At 54.8% G+C, this 17,165-nt stretch overlaps 1 protein-coding gene across 1 annotated transcript in view; it reads right to left on the bottom strand.

Annotated features, from left to right (window-relative positions):
* LOC119091400 (protein dachsous) overlaps window positions 1-13,396 on the bottom strand; it is a 56,842-nt gene extending 43,446 nt beyond the window's left edge. Inside the window, exons 1-2 of the mRNA XM_037214179.1 lie at window positions 13,274-13,396; window positions 10,012-11,816 (exon numbers count right to left, since the gene is read on the bottom strand). Of these exons, the coding sequence (XP_037070074.1) occupies window positions 10,012-11,796 (1,785 nt within the window). The 5' untranslated portion in view covers window positions 11,797-11,816; window positions 13,274-13,396. The remainder of the gene's footprint in view (window positions 1-10,011; window positions 11,817-13,273) is intronic.
* Window positions 13,397-17,165: the final 3,769 nt, after the last annotated feature.

Raw genomic sequence — 17,165 nt, 5'->3', positions numbered from 1 at the left:
TCGGCGGAGCCCGCTGGAGCGGCGGCCGAGGAGCTCCGGCCGGCGCGAGGTGCGACCAGTGATGCGGCCTCCCGGCGCCACGGAGGCGAACAATGGCGCTCAGACGAGTGCGGCAGACACTGACCGAGGCGGACTAACGACCGTGAGCTGACGCGCGAGCAAACGGCCGATCTCCGCGACACTGAGTAGAGGCAAAGATTAACTCCAACGTGCGCGCAGAACACCGGCGATGACAGTCTGGCGCGCGGGGGGATCGGGAGAGCTGTGCCCGGTCCTGGAGATGGGCGAGGGGAGTCTAACCCACTGATGTGCACTCGCAGCACGGTATCGCCCAGGGAGTCGCTTTCCAAAATCAGTGGGGAGCTGAGCCATTAAACTTGGCTTATCCCGTCTCCAAATCTTTAATTTCTCCGCATTATGACCACTTTGTCTTGCGTCCCTGATGACAAAATTAAAATTTAGAAAACTCGCCGGCGGGTTCCAGAATTGCTTTAATCTTGACAAAAATCCTCATATTTGAAGCTGATATGCTGGTGCTAATGTTGGATATATGATGATGATATCGATAGTGGTGCGTTTAGGTACCTAGTGTACTAGCAACTTAGATACTGGCTGAGCTGTATTGACTCAATAGTCTCTTTATTGCTCATACGCAAAAGGCAAGGCTCAGAAGAGCATAGAGGGGCTCAAAACATCATTGAGTGCCCCCGCCCCCCCCTCCCCCCCCCAAGCATACAAAGTTACCGCCGGTGAAAAGTTGGAGTGATAGAGGGACGCATCGCCAAGAGTGGATGTCTCTCTATCAAATATGCAAAAGCAACATGTCCTCATGGCGGAACTCAAAGGCGCAGCTTTAGAGCACATGGCCTCCTTTGACGGGTACAAGATGACTTATACAGATGGTTCGAAGACGGATGCAGGTGTGGGGTGCGCTTTTGTGTGCGGATCGACCACACGGTCATTCACACTGCCTTCACACGCGTCGGTCTACACTTCCGAGCTTATAGCCATTAGCAAAGCTCTCTGTTTCATTGAAGTGGACGATAGCAATCTGCATTTAATTCTTTCCGACTCCTTGAGCAGCCTGCTGGCTGTTAGCGGCTTCTCCCCGTCGAATCCACTTGTTCAGGACATTCAATCTCGTCTTAGCTCACTGGATCGAGCAGGAAAAACGGTCGTTCTATGCTGGATCCCAAGTCACGTGGGGATATGCGGAAATGATCTTGCTGACGCGGCAGCAAAGCGCGCTACGACAGGGACTAGAATTCCTATAACACCACTACCTGCTCAAGACATGTACCCCGCAGTGTCGCTGTTTATGCAGAAGCGATGGCAGTTCTACTGGAACTCGCTGAGCGCCAACAAGCTGCAGTCGGTGAAACCCCGCATTGGATTATGGCAGTCGTGCTTTCGGGACAATAGGGTGGAAGAAGTTGCTCTTTGCCGGTTACGCATAGGTCACACATATGCTACGCACCGTCACCTGCTATTGGCTGGCGACAGATCATGCTGCGGTCGATGCTCTGATCCACTGACCGTGCATCACGTACTGGTCGCTTGCCGCCACCTTACGGCAACGAGAGCGCAGTTTTTCGGACGCCACGTCCAGAGTCGAACGCTATGCGATTTTTTAGGGGATTCTTCGAACATCGTCGGGTTTGGTAAAGTGCTCCAGTTCCTTCGCGCTATAGATTTTCCTGTAATCTTCTCATCATGATGCTAGGGCCGATCATCATGGCTCTATAGGGTGACCTGATTGATGCACTTCTCTGATTGACGGCTCTGCATGAATCGATAGTTATGGGCGCTGCATGACCTTTAGCAGTCGATGCGCCCTAAATCCCCAAATCATCATCATCGGCTCAGAGACTGCAGCTCGAGGTGAGAGTATCCGAGACTGCATGTTGGCACAAGCCAACATCCCCGCCCGTTGCCGCTGGGCGGAGCGGGCCGCGCGACGGCCAGCACCACGCTGCGCTTTCGTGCTGAGTGGTCAGTCGGCCTTTTGAATGCTCTCAGTTCACGTGTCACGTGTCCCAACAATGCTCTTTAAGTTAAGCATAAAAACTATGTGCTGCATGTGAAGGATCTACCCAAAATGCCCCCCCCCCCCACACACTGCAATTTACTGGCCGTTGGCACCATCCCATAATGCTTCTAGCAGCAGTGTCTACCTGGAAGTAGGTCGTTTGCGCATTTTCTGGTTTGTCCACGATGGTGTCTGGTATAAAATAGCCATCAATGCTAGGGATTTCCGCCGACTGTGTTCAAAAATAAAAGTAACACACATGTAAGGTAAGCTCAAAAATAATCAGGGGGAAACCTGGTGATTAGACATTGAAAACGCGAAACGCGTTGTGAGGAAGCCCGGGTCGTTGTGGGTTGATGAACATAACGGAATTCCAGGGACTCAGCCCAGAGTGTTTACAGTGAAGAACGACGTCTTAAGTCCCTGTCGAGGTGGCTTTCGGCTCCTTGAGGCCGATTTGCGTAAGATGGCCATGGCGCCGCACGCAGCTCGTCGACTCAGAAAGGCTCGCTCCAAAAATACCACCCGAGCCACAATTCCTGAAATGGTTCGTTCATTTGGCATCCAACATATTCGGGACGCACACGGTGACCGGTTTCGCCCGGGTGGCATTCCAGGCGAGGTCGACTAATCCCCGCCGCTGTGAGGAGCCCTTGTCGACCGCGGACGCTCTCCATGCACGAGACAACTCACAACAAAGCGGCCTTTCACGCCGGTTGTCGCTAAGCATTGGACGCCACGCCGCCCGCCGTTCGCTCATTCAGACGCGACCCGGGCCGCTGTCGATTCTCGGAATATCGCTGCATGGCGCGCTGTCAGCGGCTGTACGTGCGCCGAGACTGTACGCCCGCGGGCTATTGCATTCCATTCTGCTCACAAAGAAGCGGAGGGCGGCGTGGCGGCCGGTGGCCGGCGCTGGGACTCCGGCGCGGCGCGCTGACCTCGCCTGACCTGGCGGCCGGCACATGGCCGCTTGCAGGGGCAGCGATGATGAATGCAACTGCTCGCCAGCGGATAGACCCGTCCGGCAAAGGCCATCGACATCCACGCCCTGCAAACGACAGGACCCGCGCTGCCGAACTTCTGGCTCGGGGCTTCCGAACAAATCGTCCATACAAATGACATTTAAGCAGCTGCGAAGGAAAGCAAACTTGGGCACTCAAATGCGGTATCGTTACGGGCTGGCATGACCAAGTGTTGCAAAAATAAATGATCCGCAACCACGGGATTAACGGAGCAATTAATGTTGGAGCTATGCTGGCCATCAGCCTCCGGGGATGCCAATGCTCTGCGCCACTGATGATACACCAAATGTAATTATCGCTGTACAACATAATGCATGTCAGAAGTTCGCACGCGGCGGCCCCATGTTTAGAATTAGAGCACACGTTTTCGGCAGATTTAATTCCGCAAGCGTCGTGTCGTGTATCAATCCTTAATTCTAAGGGTCGTACAACTCACTCACATCTTGCTCCCACACACCATAATGAGATACGGAAAACTTCTGCGAAAGCTCTATCTCAATAACACTTGGTTCTCGCCAGGGATGTACTTGGAGCTGACCCAAATGAAGCGCCGCGTCAGTCTAACCTAGTCTTTAAAAGCAATGCACAGCCATCAACAGGAAGTTGCTGCTGCAGACTACCAAATGTTATGAGTTCTGTTGAAAGTATAGATTCAGCCATGTGCAGCGTGGAACCTACCACTGCATACGATCCATGTACCGCGCTATTTCTGCAATCATTTTAAAGGAATAAATGCATGCCGACTGAAAAACGAAATCCTTCTAGAGATTTTCTGAGGCACGTGCCAGTTAGCAAACGCATACTGTTCATAGGCAAGCGAACTGCTGCATGAAGCTGGCCGTACAACCGAGAAAGATCACGTTAAATATGCCATGGCTAATCTCGGCAGCTGTAGTCGGGTGGTATGCGTCATACATTCAGGTCTGAGGCGCATATTTTGATGGCCTAATTGATACCTACAGGAAAGCGGACACGTCATTAGAGCGCTAACTATCCAAGAAAATATCACAGCACAAGCACGGTGGCCTGGTTTACGGAGCCCCAATGGTGGATAAATACGGATTGTTAGGTGGTCGGATGGATCATCCACCAGCTGCACTCCCTGTGCGTCGAAATGCGTGACAAAATAATTCGTAAATATGGATCGAGCAGCCAGAAAGACAGTTCAAACAAGTGTAGCGCAGAGGAACAGCACGCAGACCACGAGTAGGGGTAAGAGCGCAAACTTAGTTTGCAAAGCTATGTCGCCTAGAAAACTTATGAACTGGCCAAAATTTTTGGTTCAACACAGACATTCACGGCTTGGGATTCCGTGCACAACACGTGAGCGGTTTGGCTTTTTAGGCATCTTTGGCGGCAGCCGATACAAATCCTTGGCATTTGGGTACTGATCCCCTAAGCTTCGGATAGATACGCATTTATTATCCACACGAAAGCACACTGCAATCCTGCTAAAACTGTGCGCACGACTATGTGCTGAGAGGTAGCATTACGCTAAAACCATTTGTAGATTATCTGCATCTGCAAAAAATGCTCCTCCCTTTAGTATTCGATTTCAGTTTACTCAGGGATCATTAGATGCCGCAAACTGCAGCTTGCAAACTGCAGCATGAGCGAGAAATCATTCTCTGATCGGAAATTTGATGTAACAGACAGCTATTGCTCGTATAGTGCCACTATGCTGAAGACTTAAGTTTATTTTTGATGCAATGCGATTGAAGCGCTAAAGCACTGCTAAGTAACGAAAACGACGTGTGCATGCTCTTATATGCTGCTTTATCATATTTGACTCTCCCCTACTTTGGCGTCGTTATAAGACGAAGATTAGCTCGACTTCTTAGAGCCAACTTGAAATGCAACACTTGGAAATAAGCAATTGTTACTAACTGAAAATATTTGGAGCACATTTCTCATGTAAAATAAAAGTGACCAGACCAATAAAAGTGGGAGAAATAAGTAAATATCAACATATGGGAACTGGAGGTTCACCGAGGGCCAACGATGTTCGAAATTTTCGCAATCGCTAAGCTTGGGTTGCATGTAGCCTGGCCCATTTCGTCGCTTCTTTGTAAAAATCAAGTTAGTGATCTAGGCCCTGTTGATTTGCAAGTCTGGTCTTGACCTCCAGAAAGTTTCCACAGCATATGACATCATGTCATCAACATCGGCGTAGAATCGCTTGCCGTTTCAATGTTGGGGAAAGCTTGAATGACGAAAGCGGAGAAACTCGCTCATACGAATGAGGGGAACGAGAAAAAAGTCAAAAGTTACAGTAATTGGTCGCACGCAACACAAACGACAACAACCGACCCCTGCATCGGAGCACCATTCCGATCACACACACAAAGCTGTCCGCTTTCATGACGTTTCAAAGCGGTGATGTTTTCAGAGAGCCGCTTCGGAAGTTCAGTTCAGCTTTTCTCCTGCTGAGCCACGATTCTTTTAAGGTTAGTCCATCATAAAGACGCGCCGAAACATCCCACTGCTACACCTTATGTCACGCAACAAGTCACCATGTCGGCGGAGCAGGCAGTGCTAGCCTTCTTTGAAGCCGAGGCCCGAGTGCCTCCGCCGTTTTGACAGCTGTGTTGGCTCTGAGGAAAGTGCTGACCCAGGCCACATTCACTGACATAAAACCCGGCACCAGGTCGGCTGCATTAGCTTCTAAATGCGCGACATGTTCACAGGACACTAGGGAGTCGGCAGCATTTGTTCTGGCACAGGCCAGGGAGAACAGAGCCAAGGGTGCTGAGTCTTGCTAAACAGACAAATGCTCCGTAATGATGGTCTCACGTCATTCCCGTGAATGCTGGCAATGTAGCGATTCGTCGCTCTTTCAGAAATGGCCTGAGGTTGTCTTTAAGTGTCTATCTCCCGCTCGCTCTGTGATGCTCGAACTCGCTTCCTGCTTACATGTTTATAGGCGATGTTATGGCAAGAGACCTAGGCCCTCCATATTGACATGTTTTCATCTATGTCTTATGAAGTTAACCTCTTTTGGGCGCGCATAAACAAGACCGCGTGCTGGACAATTTAACTAATTTCATCGATCATCGATCAAATTCCATTAAGTTAGTTCCTTCAAAGACTTGAATCTTAACTCTTTGTGGACCCTCAGCTTCTTTAGGAGACTGAGTTGATTCTCTGGGGGTGTAATGGTGGGGGGGGGGGGGGGGGGTAGTGCCTTCGGTTCCCACGTAGGTGATCCAGTTGATTCCGGTTTCACCACGGCTCTTGGGCAATGACGTGATCTTTGCAGTCGCCGCTCTCCGCAGTAAAGGATGTAGAACGACGTGCCTCCCCTTCCGTTCTAAAAGACTCAGTTTATTCTGCATAACTGCCAAATGAATTAAATCAAACACACACAGTTTTAATGTTCTTGCGCCATTCGATCGAAAATGGACCGAGAACATCAAAGTTATCTTATTTTCATCCAACCATTACAACTACCAATCATTTCACTCATAGCTAGAAAACAATGTGGCGTATTGTTTTGCAGTGATAATCTTCATCCATCATTAGATACATCTACCATCAGCACAACGTGCACATGTTCATCCAGATCAAAGCGTGCAGAGTGCCCCAATCCCACTCCACAACGGCTCGTAAAACTCAGGTCAACGTACCTTGACGCATAATTAGGCACTTGGTAACACTGACTGTCACCCATGAACTGATAAGCTTTCAGTTCAACATAAACACATGTTCAAGCAATGATATATTGCATAGCTGATCGATTTCAGAGTGACACGTCCCCATGACGTCACACATGTGCTCTAAAATGCAGCGGGTGGCACTGCCACTGGCACATATGAAGTTCATGTTCGTGAACTGCGTAAGATTTATACCGATGTGCATAAACTCGGTTTACCAAAATAAATGTTTAATATGCTTGCCAAGAAATGCACATTTCGTGCAGAGACATAACTTGGTTGTGCGGGGTGGTACATATAGCCGTTTAATCGCATTTTAATATCAGCTGGCAAGGTTTGCGGTAACGTGTGCTAACGCAGCACTGCTTATACATGCACAGGTGGATGAATGGTTTTCAGCACGCTAAATGACACGTCACCTCAACAGCGCCTTCACTGGAATGTCATCGCATTGCCTGCAACGTCTCCAACCCGCCGGACAAACAATAAAACGCCAGCTATGGCCCGCGAAGTTGCCAGCGTGCAACGGTCCAGCCGCGAATAATCCAAATTGTGCACGGTTGTAGCGGGAGTCCGGCATTTGTTCCGCGAAAACTCGTAAACGGTGGCCGCCTCTGTCGCAGCTTTGTGAGCCAATCAAGCAGCCTCGAGCGCAAAACACGATTTAAGTATGGATTCAAACTGCGGTATTTTACGACCGCAGGTCAACTTTTTCCAGCTGCAGATAGCCATAGCCTGCATGGGTAGAATTCCAGCAGTCTGGGCAAGGGCTGGTAATCCTTAATACTGCGGCAGTGTGTCTTGCCTGCAACGCATTTTCATTGACAAGTCTGATACCACGTGGCAAACCGGCCAATGGCACACGCTGAACACGATGGAAGACCAGTTCAACACTTTGGGGCGCAACCCGAGCCAAGCACAGGACATGTTGAGTGCATCGTTCAGTAATGACAGATAATCACGAATATTTCCAGCGCTCATCGTAGCAATTTCGGGCGAGGCCAATGACACTGGACTCATCAAGTCGGACAGCACCACTGGTCTGAAACAAGAATAAGTGGTATGTTGGCTGTCCATTTCTGGTTGAAAGACCATGAACCCGGTGCCCCTAGTCCATGGTCGGGAAGTGCCAACGTCTATCTTGGTTAGACTAATACCCACGCCGATGTGTGAGGAAAAGGGCTTGCAAGAGACCAATAGAGACTTTGTGAATTAGCGCCATACTCCACTTCTGTGAAAAGCCTGAAGTCGCCACGGCGCCCCGTACGGGCTTAGCCCAGCACATCCGTTTTTCGTTTTCTACTTTTGATGGGCTCGCCGGCGCCCGCGACATTCGTGAGCGTCTGACCGAACTAACGAACTACAGCACCACTGTCCCCCGCCGCGCGCGCCGGCTTTCTCGCACCGGCCGGGCGGCGCGGCCCGGTCCCGCCACTAATTACGGTGTCTGGCGACCAGCGTCGTGTCCAGGCCGGGCCGAGCCCGGCGCGCGGCCCCGACACCGCGCGCGGCTGGACGAACGGGGCCGCGCTGGAGGGTCGGACGGGCGCGGCCAGGGTGGGACCAGTGGAGCTCGGGCCTCGGAGCGGGCGGGCGTCCACAGACGTCCGCCCGCCGGACGCACTCCGCGGAGCGGTGGCGGTTCGAAGTCCGGAGGTAGAATTGACTAGCGCGAAGACACAGCAAATTCAGTTGAGAACACCGGTGGGACCAAGGCTGCCCATTCCAGACAAATCATACTTCAAATAAAACGAGCGGGTCTTGCCGGACTGTGACGAAAACACGCAAACAGTTCTTCGGGCCGTGAACGCGAGAGAGACACGGGGAAAACGTCCCCCGACACTGCTCCGACCCCTGAGTGCGCTCCGCCGCCAGGGCACCGGCACCGCCGTCGGCACATTCAATCCAACGCCCCGTGTCGCTCGTCCGGGCAAAACAGCCGCGGCGAGCGGCGCATCGTCGCCGGCGGCGAAGACGGCACGGCGGCGCGGCGGCACGACGCGTCCCCGATCGGGCAGGTGCGCCGGGCCGCCTCGCCCGGGTCCGTGTCGCGTCCGGCCTGGCCCGCACGGCTGCGGCCGAGCCAGCAGGTGGCCACGTGGCAGCCGGGCGCGCCGGCCCTGCCCGCGGTCCGCGCCCGCCACCCTCGGGCCGGGCGGCCCAGTGTTTTTAGCGCGCCGGCGATCGCCTGTTTACCGGCCCGACCGGCGCCATTTTGGAATGCGGCCGGCCGGCCGCGCGGCCCGCCAACGGGCGCTGGTGAGATAGAGGGAGGGGAGGGGTGGTGAGGGAGAGGTGAGGGAGGGAGCGGGAGAGAGATAGGAAGCGAGAGAGAAGCGGAGACAATGAGATACGGAGGAGGACAAGGAGAAAGAGAAGAAGAAGAGGCGAATGGGAGTGTCAGGCGGAGAGAGACGACAGCTCACTGTCCGTCGCGAAGACGAAAGAGAGAGAGAGAGGGAGAGAGGCCAGGGAGGAACGTTCCCGGGCGGAGCAGGCCACAGGACCGAGGGCCGAGAACACGGACGGCGGACAAAGGGGACGCTGGCCGGACACGGCCCGCGCGACGCGGCGTATTGTGACAGGTGCCGAGGGCGCCTTTCAACCCGGCCTGCCGAAGAAAGGCTCGACGGACAGCGGGCACCGGCATTGTCACCTGACAAACCATTCCTGAATGAAGGGATGCACTGCTATCATGTCAGCCGCTGATCGCCAGAGATTACAAATCTGGGGAATCCAGGTGCTTCCTGCGTTCCTTCGGGTTCCACTTCACATGGGAATCCTCTTACTGACACGTGCAATCGCAACACAAAGCATCCGTTCAGTTAACGTAAGGGACTTCAGCGTTCCAAAATGGGCGAAAGATGGCCACTTCAGAACGTGATGGTATATGTGTGTGTGAGAGGTTGGTATGCTCCTTGTAACATACTGCTGCTAAATACGAACAAGCGCTCATTTGATTTATAACTGGGAAGAATGAATCAACGTTCAGAAGAATTAGGTTTGCTCCAGCACTTAGTTACGTGTACGTGAGGAAATTAAAGTATATTCAGTTACGTCGTTCCACTTTTCACAAAAGCTTAATAAAAAATTGCTTCCTCACCATACATTTTGAAAGTGGCTCTTTTCATTACACGTGCTCAGACTTCACATGATTAAAGAAGACGCATGACGTAGCTCTTTCTCCCCTCCCCACCCCACCCAAAAAGTCACCTTCAGGTACGCTATTTGGCGACACTGTTTCTGTACCACGAGCTCAAGTTCCAGCATTCGACGGCAGCGAACGCGGCGCCGTGCCACCTACCTTGAGGATGCAGTGTCCGACGCTCTGGTCCTCGGCCACAGACACGTTGTAGAAGCTCTGGTCGAACACGGGCTCGTTGTCGTTGACGTCGACGATGGTGACGAGCACGGACGCGGTGGCCGAGAGCGGCGGCGACCCGCCGTCGGTGGCGACGACCGTCACGCGCGGCTCCGGCTCCGTCTCGCAGTCCACGTGCGTGCGTGTCGTGATCAGGCCCGTGTTTTCGTCAATCTCGAACCAGTCCGAGTGCGTGTCGTCGCCGGCGAGGATGGCGTACAGCACTTGCGAGTTGGGCCCCTCGTCGCTGTCGACGGCCGTCATCTGGATGACCTCCGTGCCCGGGTCGGCCACCTCGAGCACGCTGGTGCGATACTCTGCCATTTCGAACCGCGGCGCGTTGTCGTTGGTGTCGGTGACCACCAGGTCGAAGGAGCGGGCGGTCACCAGCGGCGGCGTGCCTTGGTCCGTGGCGCGCACTGTCAGCGTGTAGTTGGGCTTGAGCTCGCGGTCCAGCGGGCGCGACACGATCACCAGGTAGATGATGTTGTCACGCGTCGTCAGGCCGAAGTGGCCGTCGCCGCCCGAGAGCGTGACGTTGACGTTGATGTTGTCGTACTCCTCCTTGGTGTCGGGGTCGTTGACGGAGATGCGCGCCACGAACTCGCCGGGCTGCGCGTCCTCGGCGATCTTGGGCGACGCGTCGTCGCTCAGGAAGATCAGGTTGATGGTGGGCAGGTTGTCGTTGACGTCGGTCACGTTGATGGTCACGAAGGCGGTGGTCTCGAGCGGCTGCGCGCCGTTGTCGCGCGCCACCACCGCCACCTCGTGCACCTCGCGCACCTCGAAGTCCAGTGGCCGGTTCACAGAGATGACGCCCGTGTCCGGGTCGATTTTGAACATGCTCTCGCGGTCACTCTGGCGCCGGTTGATGGAATAGGTGATTCGGCCGTTGGCGCTGACGTCCGTGTCGGTGGCGAACACCTGCAGCACCGCGCTGCCAATGGTGGCGTTCTCCGGGATGGTGGCGAAGTAGCGCGACTGGTTGAAGATGGGTTGGTTGTCGTTGACGTCCTGGATGGTGATATTCACCGTCATGGTTCCCTGAAGCGGCGGCGAGCCGCCGTCCAACGCCTCGATCACCAGGCTGTAGGACCCTGTCGTCTCGCGGTCCAGGATGCCATTGATCTGCAGGTCCAGATACAACACGCCGTCTCGCTCGCGGTGCGACGACAGCCGAAATGCGTTGTCGACGTTGCCGGACACGATGCTGTAGCGCTGCGTGTTGAACACGCCCAGGTCGAGGTCGCGCGCCGGGAAGAGCGTCCTCTTGACGTCGCGTGGGGTATTCTCGGGGAACTCGATGGACATCGTTTCCACGGGAAAGGTGGGCGCGTTGTCGTTGGTGTCCTTGACGCGGATCACCACGCGGATGTTCTCGCCGCTCTGCGGAATCGCCACCAGCGAGTACGAGCTGCGCACCTCTCGGTCCAGCACGACGCGCGTCCGCACCTGGCCCGTGCCCTCGTCGATGTTCAGGTCGGCGTCCACGGCGCTTCCGGGCACGGGCACGATGAGGTAGGGCGGCTCCGGCGGCCGCGGCCCGCCGCTCGTCCGGCCGATAAAGCCCACACTCGTGCCTACCGGCACGCCTTCGGCTATCTCGAACTCGCGCACGTACTCTGCGCCGACCCCGACGCCGCCCAGCAGCAGCAGCAGCCAGAGGGTGGCGCGGGCGCTCCTCTGGACGCCCATGGCGGCTCGTAGCGTCCGCCCGCCTCCACTCATCTATTATTCATCGCCGGCCCCTGTGGAAAGGAGAAAAATGCTACAGACGGCGGCGCGATCCGCGCCGATGCCATTCCGGGCCGGCTGTAAATGGCGGCCGATCGGCGCGCGCGGGCAGCCGCGTCTGATGAAGACACCCACGCCGCAGACGCCGTGGCCCGCGGGCAGGTGCGGACCCCGTCGCTCGCAACGACCACTCCAAATACAACTCACTTTTACCGGCGGCCGGCCGGCGCAGCAGGAAAATCCGGCAGCGAAAAACAGAACGCCTGTCAGCGCAATGCATGCTGCTCGCCGGCCGGCGTCCATTACAACGCAAGAGGCCTGTCGTCCGACGAGGCGCACTTGCCCGCAATGAGGAAACAACATGGCGCGGTCACGCACGGCGGCGAAAGTTCTCAGCGTGACCGGCTGCGGTTCTCCGAGATCACGCCGCAGCCAAGCCACTCAGACGCGGCAAAAACGGACGCCGGCACTGCCAATGCCACAGCGCCCGGCGATACGTCTCGGCGGTAAAAAGTCGTCCCGGTGCCGACGCGACAGAAGCCCGCCATGCGTACCTATCTAATCACGGCCCGTGATGCGGCCAGCGCCGCGGTATGCCCGGTCATACCGCCAGTGTTTCATACTAATCCCGCCCCTAATGGCCGCAATCAAAAGCTGCTCGGGTTATCCCTGGCTCATTGACGGGCGCTTCATGCGGAGAGCATCAGCCGACTGTGCCACATTCTCACGTGCCGGAGACGGCCAGCCCGGACCATCGAGGTCATCTCCCGCCGACGTGCGCTGACCGCGGCGGACCGCGGCCTGGGTGACTACGCGTCGGCGGCCGGCGGCGCGCCCGACCCACAGAGCTGGCCCGCGGCGCAGGGAGCTCGCGGCGTCGGCACCGCATCGTTCGGAGCCGCGACTGCCGACACGCCGCCTGTCCGCCGCCGACCGCGCGGTCAGGGCGGACCCGGCGCCGTCGGGCGAGCGCGTGCGCCCCGACGCAGCGGCGGCAGGCCGGGCGGCACCGCGTTCCGCCGACGGCGGCGGCGGCGGCGGTCGTGCGCGGCTCGTTCGCGACCCGCGGCCGCCGCTGCTGCGCCGCTGCGCCGCGGCGGGCGGAGCCGACCGTCGATCCGGCTCCTGATATGCAAAGCAGTGGGCATTGTTATTGGCGAGCCGTTCACACCTTGCCGGCGCAGGCGGCGCCGCCGCCGACCGTCGCCACGCCGCGTGACGGGCAAGACGAGCCGCACTGGCCGGGCTGGACTCAGGTCGCGCCGGCACCGGTCGCAGGGTCCGGCTCGAGAGTGTTGGGGATGATGGCGGGGATTAGCGGAAGCGCGTGACGGCCAAGTGGAGGCGAAAGTGCTGCGATTAATGGTCGGGAGAAAAAGGGGTCCCGAACGTTGCCTACTGTTTGGGATCTCGGCGCGTGGGATGCGTGGCGTAAGACGCGACGAGGTAAGCTGCTTACGGATTTCTTTACCTCTCATCGGCGCGTTATCATCTCGCCGGGGCTTACACAGCACTGTTCACACGCAAGCACGCACACCACCAGTTTCACACGCGAGTTCCGGCGGCCGCGGCGCACAGTCCACCCCTCTCCAGCGCCTCGCTCGCACTGCCGGCCGCCGACCGGCGCAGTTCCACACCTGCCCGACAGGCGGCGCCACGAGCTGGCGCTGGCCGAACACCCACTGACCGCAGGCTACTCCGGCAGCAGAGGCGCGTCCAGGTACGCCAGTCGTGGGGTTCGGCTCCCCCCGCGCTCGCCCCGATGCCCATGGGGAGGAGGGTCGACCTTTGCGTGCGGCACTGGACGGAGGACGCGACGGGTGGAGAGCGCTGGCCGAAGCCACGCTCCAGCTCGCTGAGCGCGCCTCTGCCGGCCCCGTGTAGTTTGCATGATTAGACTCGGTTATCTGGAGGGAGCCGGGCGGCGGCGCTGCCCGAGTGGCCGGCGAGATGCCCGGCCGACGCGGCAGCCGGCTCCCATGCGCACCCCGACCCGTCACCGGCCCCGACACGACCGGCCGCCCTGTCCACCGTCACCGAAACTGGGCCGTCCAGACGGGCTGGCCTGGGAACCATCTCAGACATCAAACCGTTTTTAGGGGTGTCAGAGTCGGGGAAGAGAAAGATGACCGATATTCTCTCGTGAGGAATTCTGATGGCTTCAATTGGCAGACATCCGTTATTGTTTAAATCAGGAATTCGGGCGGCTTCAATCAGCAATCAGCCAAGTTAAACGAGCAGCCATGATTCTCAAAATGATCCCAAGTTGACATGCATTGTTCGTAGGTCATTTCCTTGAATGACGGTATTCTTTTCCGAGCATATGTCCAGTGAATGCCCACCATTAGTCCACTGAGCAGCTCAGAACTTAGCATTTAGTCAAGCTCCTGCAAATTTGAGTGAAGTGAAGTGGGATTTATGTCAAACATGAAGGTATCAGGCTTATGTTTCATTCTGCTTCGGCGAAGTCGATTCAGGATCTGGCTCAGCAGATCGCTTTGATTTTGAACCTGACACAGCAGCAGAGCGCACTTTTGAGTAGCCTCTGATTGCGAATCAAAGTGATGTGGTGCAATCAAGAAATCCATGCCCAAATAGCTCATCACTGTGACAGCACTCCAGGGGATAGACCATTAAATGGCTCTCATAGGCCACTCGTTTGATACCCAATAGTCGATATATCCTAACATTGTATTTATTGCACATATACGTGTTGTCAGGAAAGGACTGCCAGTTAATTCCTTTCAGTCTGAGTCGACTGATTAATGATCCTAAAAATACGGTTGACCGTGCCGCCAGCGCCGACGTCGACTCACACATTGCTTCCAGGCTCAGGGAACGAAGGGACTTGTGTTGGGGTTGACTGCAATCCCGAGTCAGATATGGTATGGAGAATAATGGATGAGCTCTGCAGCGGGTTGATGCGAGGCAAAATATCGCACGGTTTACATACTACACGACAAACATTTCATATGAACATAAGCTGCGACCAGGACTTCAAATCCATGTTTTATTAACAAAGTACTAACTTTGCGCTAATTCATAACTACCCGTTAATGGTGAAGAAAGATTGAGTATTGCCGTGTTTTCAATCGGAATCAGTCGGCTCAAAGTTGTCCGATGCTGCTGAGAGTCAAAGTCGTAATCAAGTCTATGCGCTTAGAGGGAGTGCTCTGCATTTGTATTGGGCTTTGAACTGAAATGGCCATCTGGAAAATTTTCGGTGCTGTTCGCAATCTTGTTCTTTAGTCCTAAGCCCCTCTAGTTTCTGAGCCACACGCCTGCAGAAGTGGGAAAATTTTATCGGGGGAGTATCTCCAAGTCGCCTTGGCATTCTTGAAGTCACAACGTCATTCCAACCCGGCCGTTCCGTAATCCATGCGGCGATCAAGGCCAATACAAATGTATTTGTCGAAGTGTTCATATCTGGCGTTCGTGAGCGCGATATGCGGACATAACGGCCGTCAATTGGCTATCAGTGTTGTGCAAGGTACGATGACGCAATCAAACCGCGACCCACTGAGGAGCATATTTCCTAAACAGAGAATCGTGCTGTCTAGAGCAGTCTTTTCCACTTAAAAAGTATATGATTAGCTATAAGTGAGCTTTTTTAATCATATCTGATGTTTGCTTCAGTACCTCCAAATGTGAAACATTTGCGTTGAAACAACAGCGTTGTGCAAGGTACGATGATGTAACCAAACCATGTCGCACTGAGGAACATATTTACAAAACAGATAATTGCGCTGTCTAGAGCAGTCATTTCCATCCAAAAAGTTTGCCATTAGCTATAAGTGAGCCTGCTGCATCATATCTGGTGCTTGCTTCAGTATCATTAAACTTGAAACATTCCCTGTAAGCCACAGGTGAAATGGATTGAGCTGAAGCGGAAGTTAGCAACAATATGCGCATAACGAACCAGACTATCGCTGTGCGACTGCACACACAGGGGAAAAAGCGAGGCATGAAAAGGAAACAGCTTTCAGGCTGTCCGTTACGAATGAATGGCTAGCAGCAGAGCAATGTGGGCCGTCATCAGTATCGTCATCATGCGTTTTTCGTCGATCACGACTGATATCACGTGGTGCATAGAGGGTGGAGGCAACAACAAAGGCGAATTGCGGCTGGGCTTCTTCCGCCACTGATGTTCATACACCAGTGACACTACACAATGACATTATTCACAACGGTTCACTGCCCCTCCCCCCTCCGCCCCCCCCCCCGCACACACACACACATCCTTACGAGAAAACCGGATGCCAGGCGGCCAAAGAACACGGAGTTGCAGCTGACCTCCAGCACGGTGTCCCGCTGTCAGCTTTAACGGCCGATGCGTTGTGTAACTGCGCTAGCAAGGTGTGTTTGCACTTCTCTTACCACAAACAGCCATTCCACCTTGTTTGATCTCCACAAATGATTACCTTGTTTGTTCTCGTCAGGAGGGTCTGGTATTTTTTAGATCAACGCATCTTGTAGCTCCATGCTTTTGCAATGGACCGTGGGGGATACATACTCTCCGTTTCCCAGTGAGTGACCATAGCCGCAACCGCGAGCTGTCGCTCTCCTAGAAGGATTTTAAAAGGCCCGACCTTGATGGAAATGTTTCTGCTCGCCGTCGGCGCGCATGGTGATGTTGAGGTTTGGCCCGTTTGAAATGAAATTATTGAAGATTTCTGAACCTCGCGTTGATGGGCGACTGCTCGCTAAACTGTGTCAAAATGGTTGGTTTCCTCCGAGCTACTTCCGGTATTTGTTCCAAGCATCGGATTGCAGGAAAGTGGACTGCAGGAGGAAAGCCGGTTAGTGGAGGGAGAAACACTATTGGCAGCGCGTAGGTGGTTGTTTGACTCACTCTCCGGTGGCGGACAGGATTAGTGTTGTGACACACTCTCCGGTGGCGGACAGGATTGTGTTATGACTCACTCTCCGGTGGCGGACAGGATTGTGTTGTGACCTACTCTCCGGTGGCGGACAGGATTGTGTTGCGACTCACTCTCCGGTGACGAACAGAAATGTGTTGTGACTCACTCTTCGGCGGCGGACAGAATTGTAGTGTGGGATCATTATTGTTTCAGGATTGTGTCAGGATTGTATTGTGATGCCATGCTGTACAGAAGCGTGGGCATAGACGTGGGAACCATGTTAGTGTAGGGAAAGAAATTAATTAGTGTCATTGAGGCCCTCAATCCTGGACAAGTTCCCTAGCTTCGGGGCGCAGATCAACGCTTTTCTTCACATAAATGGGGCAGTTTATGTGTCGTTCTGTTGATAAGCTATACCAACCAAGTTCCCTTAGCGGCTTAGAGGTGAGGGTACTGAGTAAACGTGACACGACACAACTTAACATTGCAATTGACCAAGTT

The sequence above is a fragment of the Pollicipes pollicipes genome, unplaced genomic scaffold (assembly GCF_011947565.3).
Source record: "Pollicipes pollicipes isolate AB1234 unplaced genomic scaffold, Ppol_2.1 Scaffold_3447;HRSCAF=4054_pilon_pilon_pilon, whole genome shotgun sequence".
In the NCBI taxonomy this organism is placed as follows: domain Eukaryota; kingdom Metazoa; phylum Arthropoda; class Thecostraca; order Pollicipedomorpha; family Pollicipedidae; genus Pollicipes; species Pollicipes pollicipes.
The sequence above is the reverse complement of the archived record's forward strand: the minus strand, read 5'-3'. Positions and strand labels throughout refer to the sequence as shown.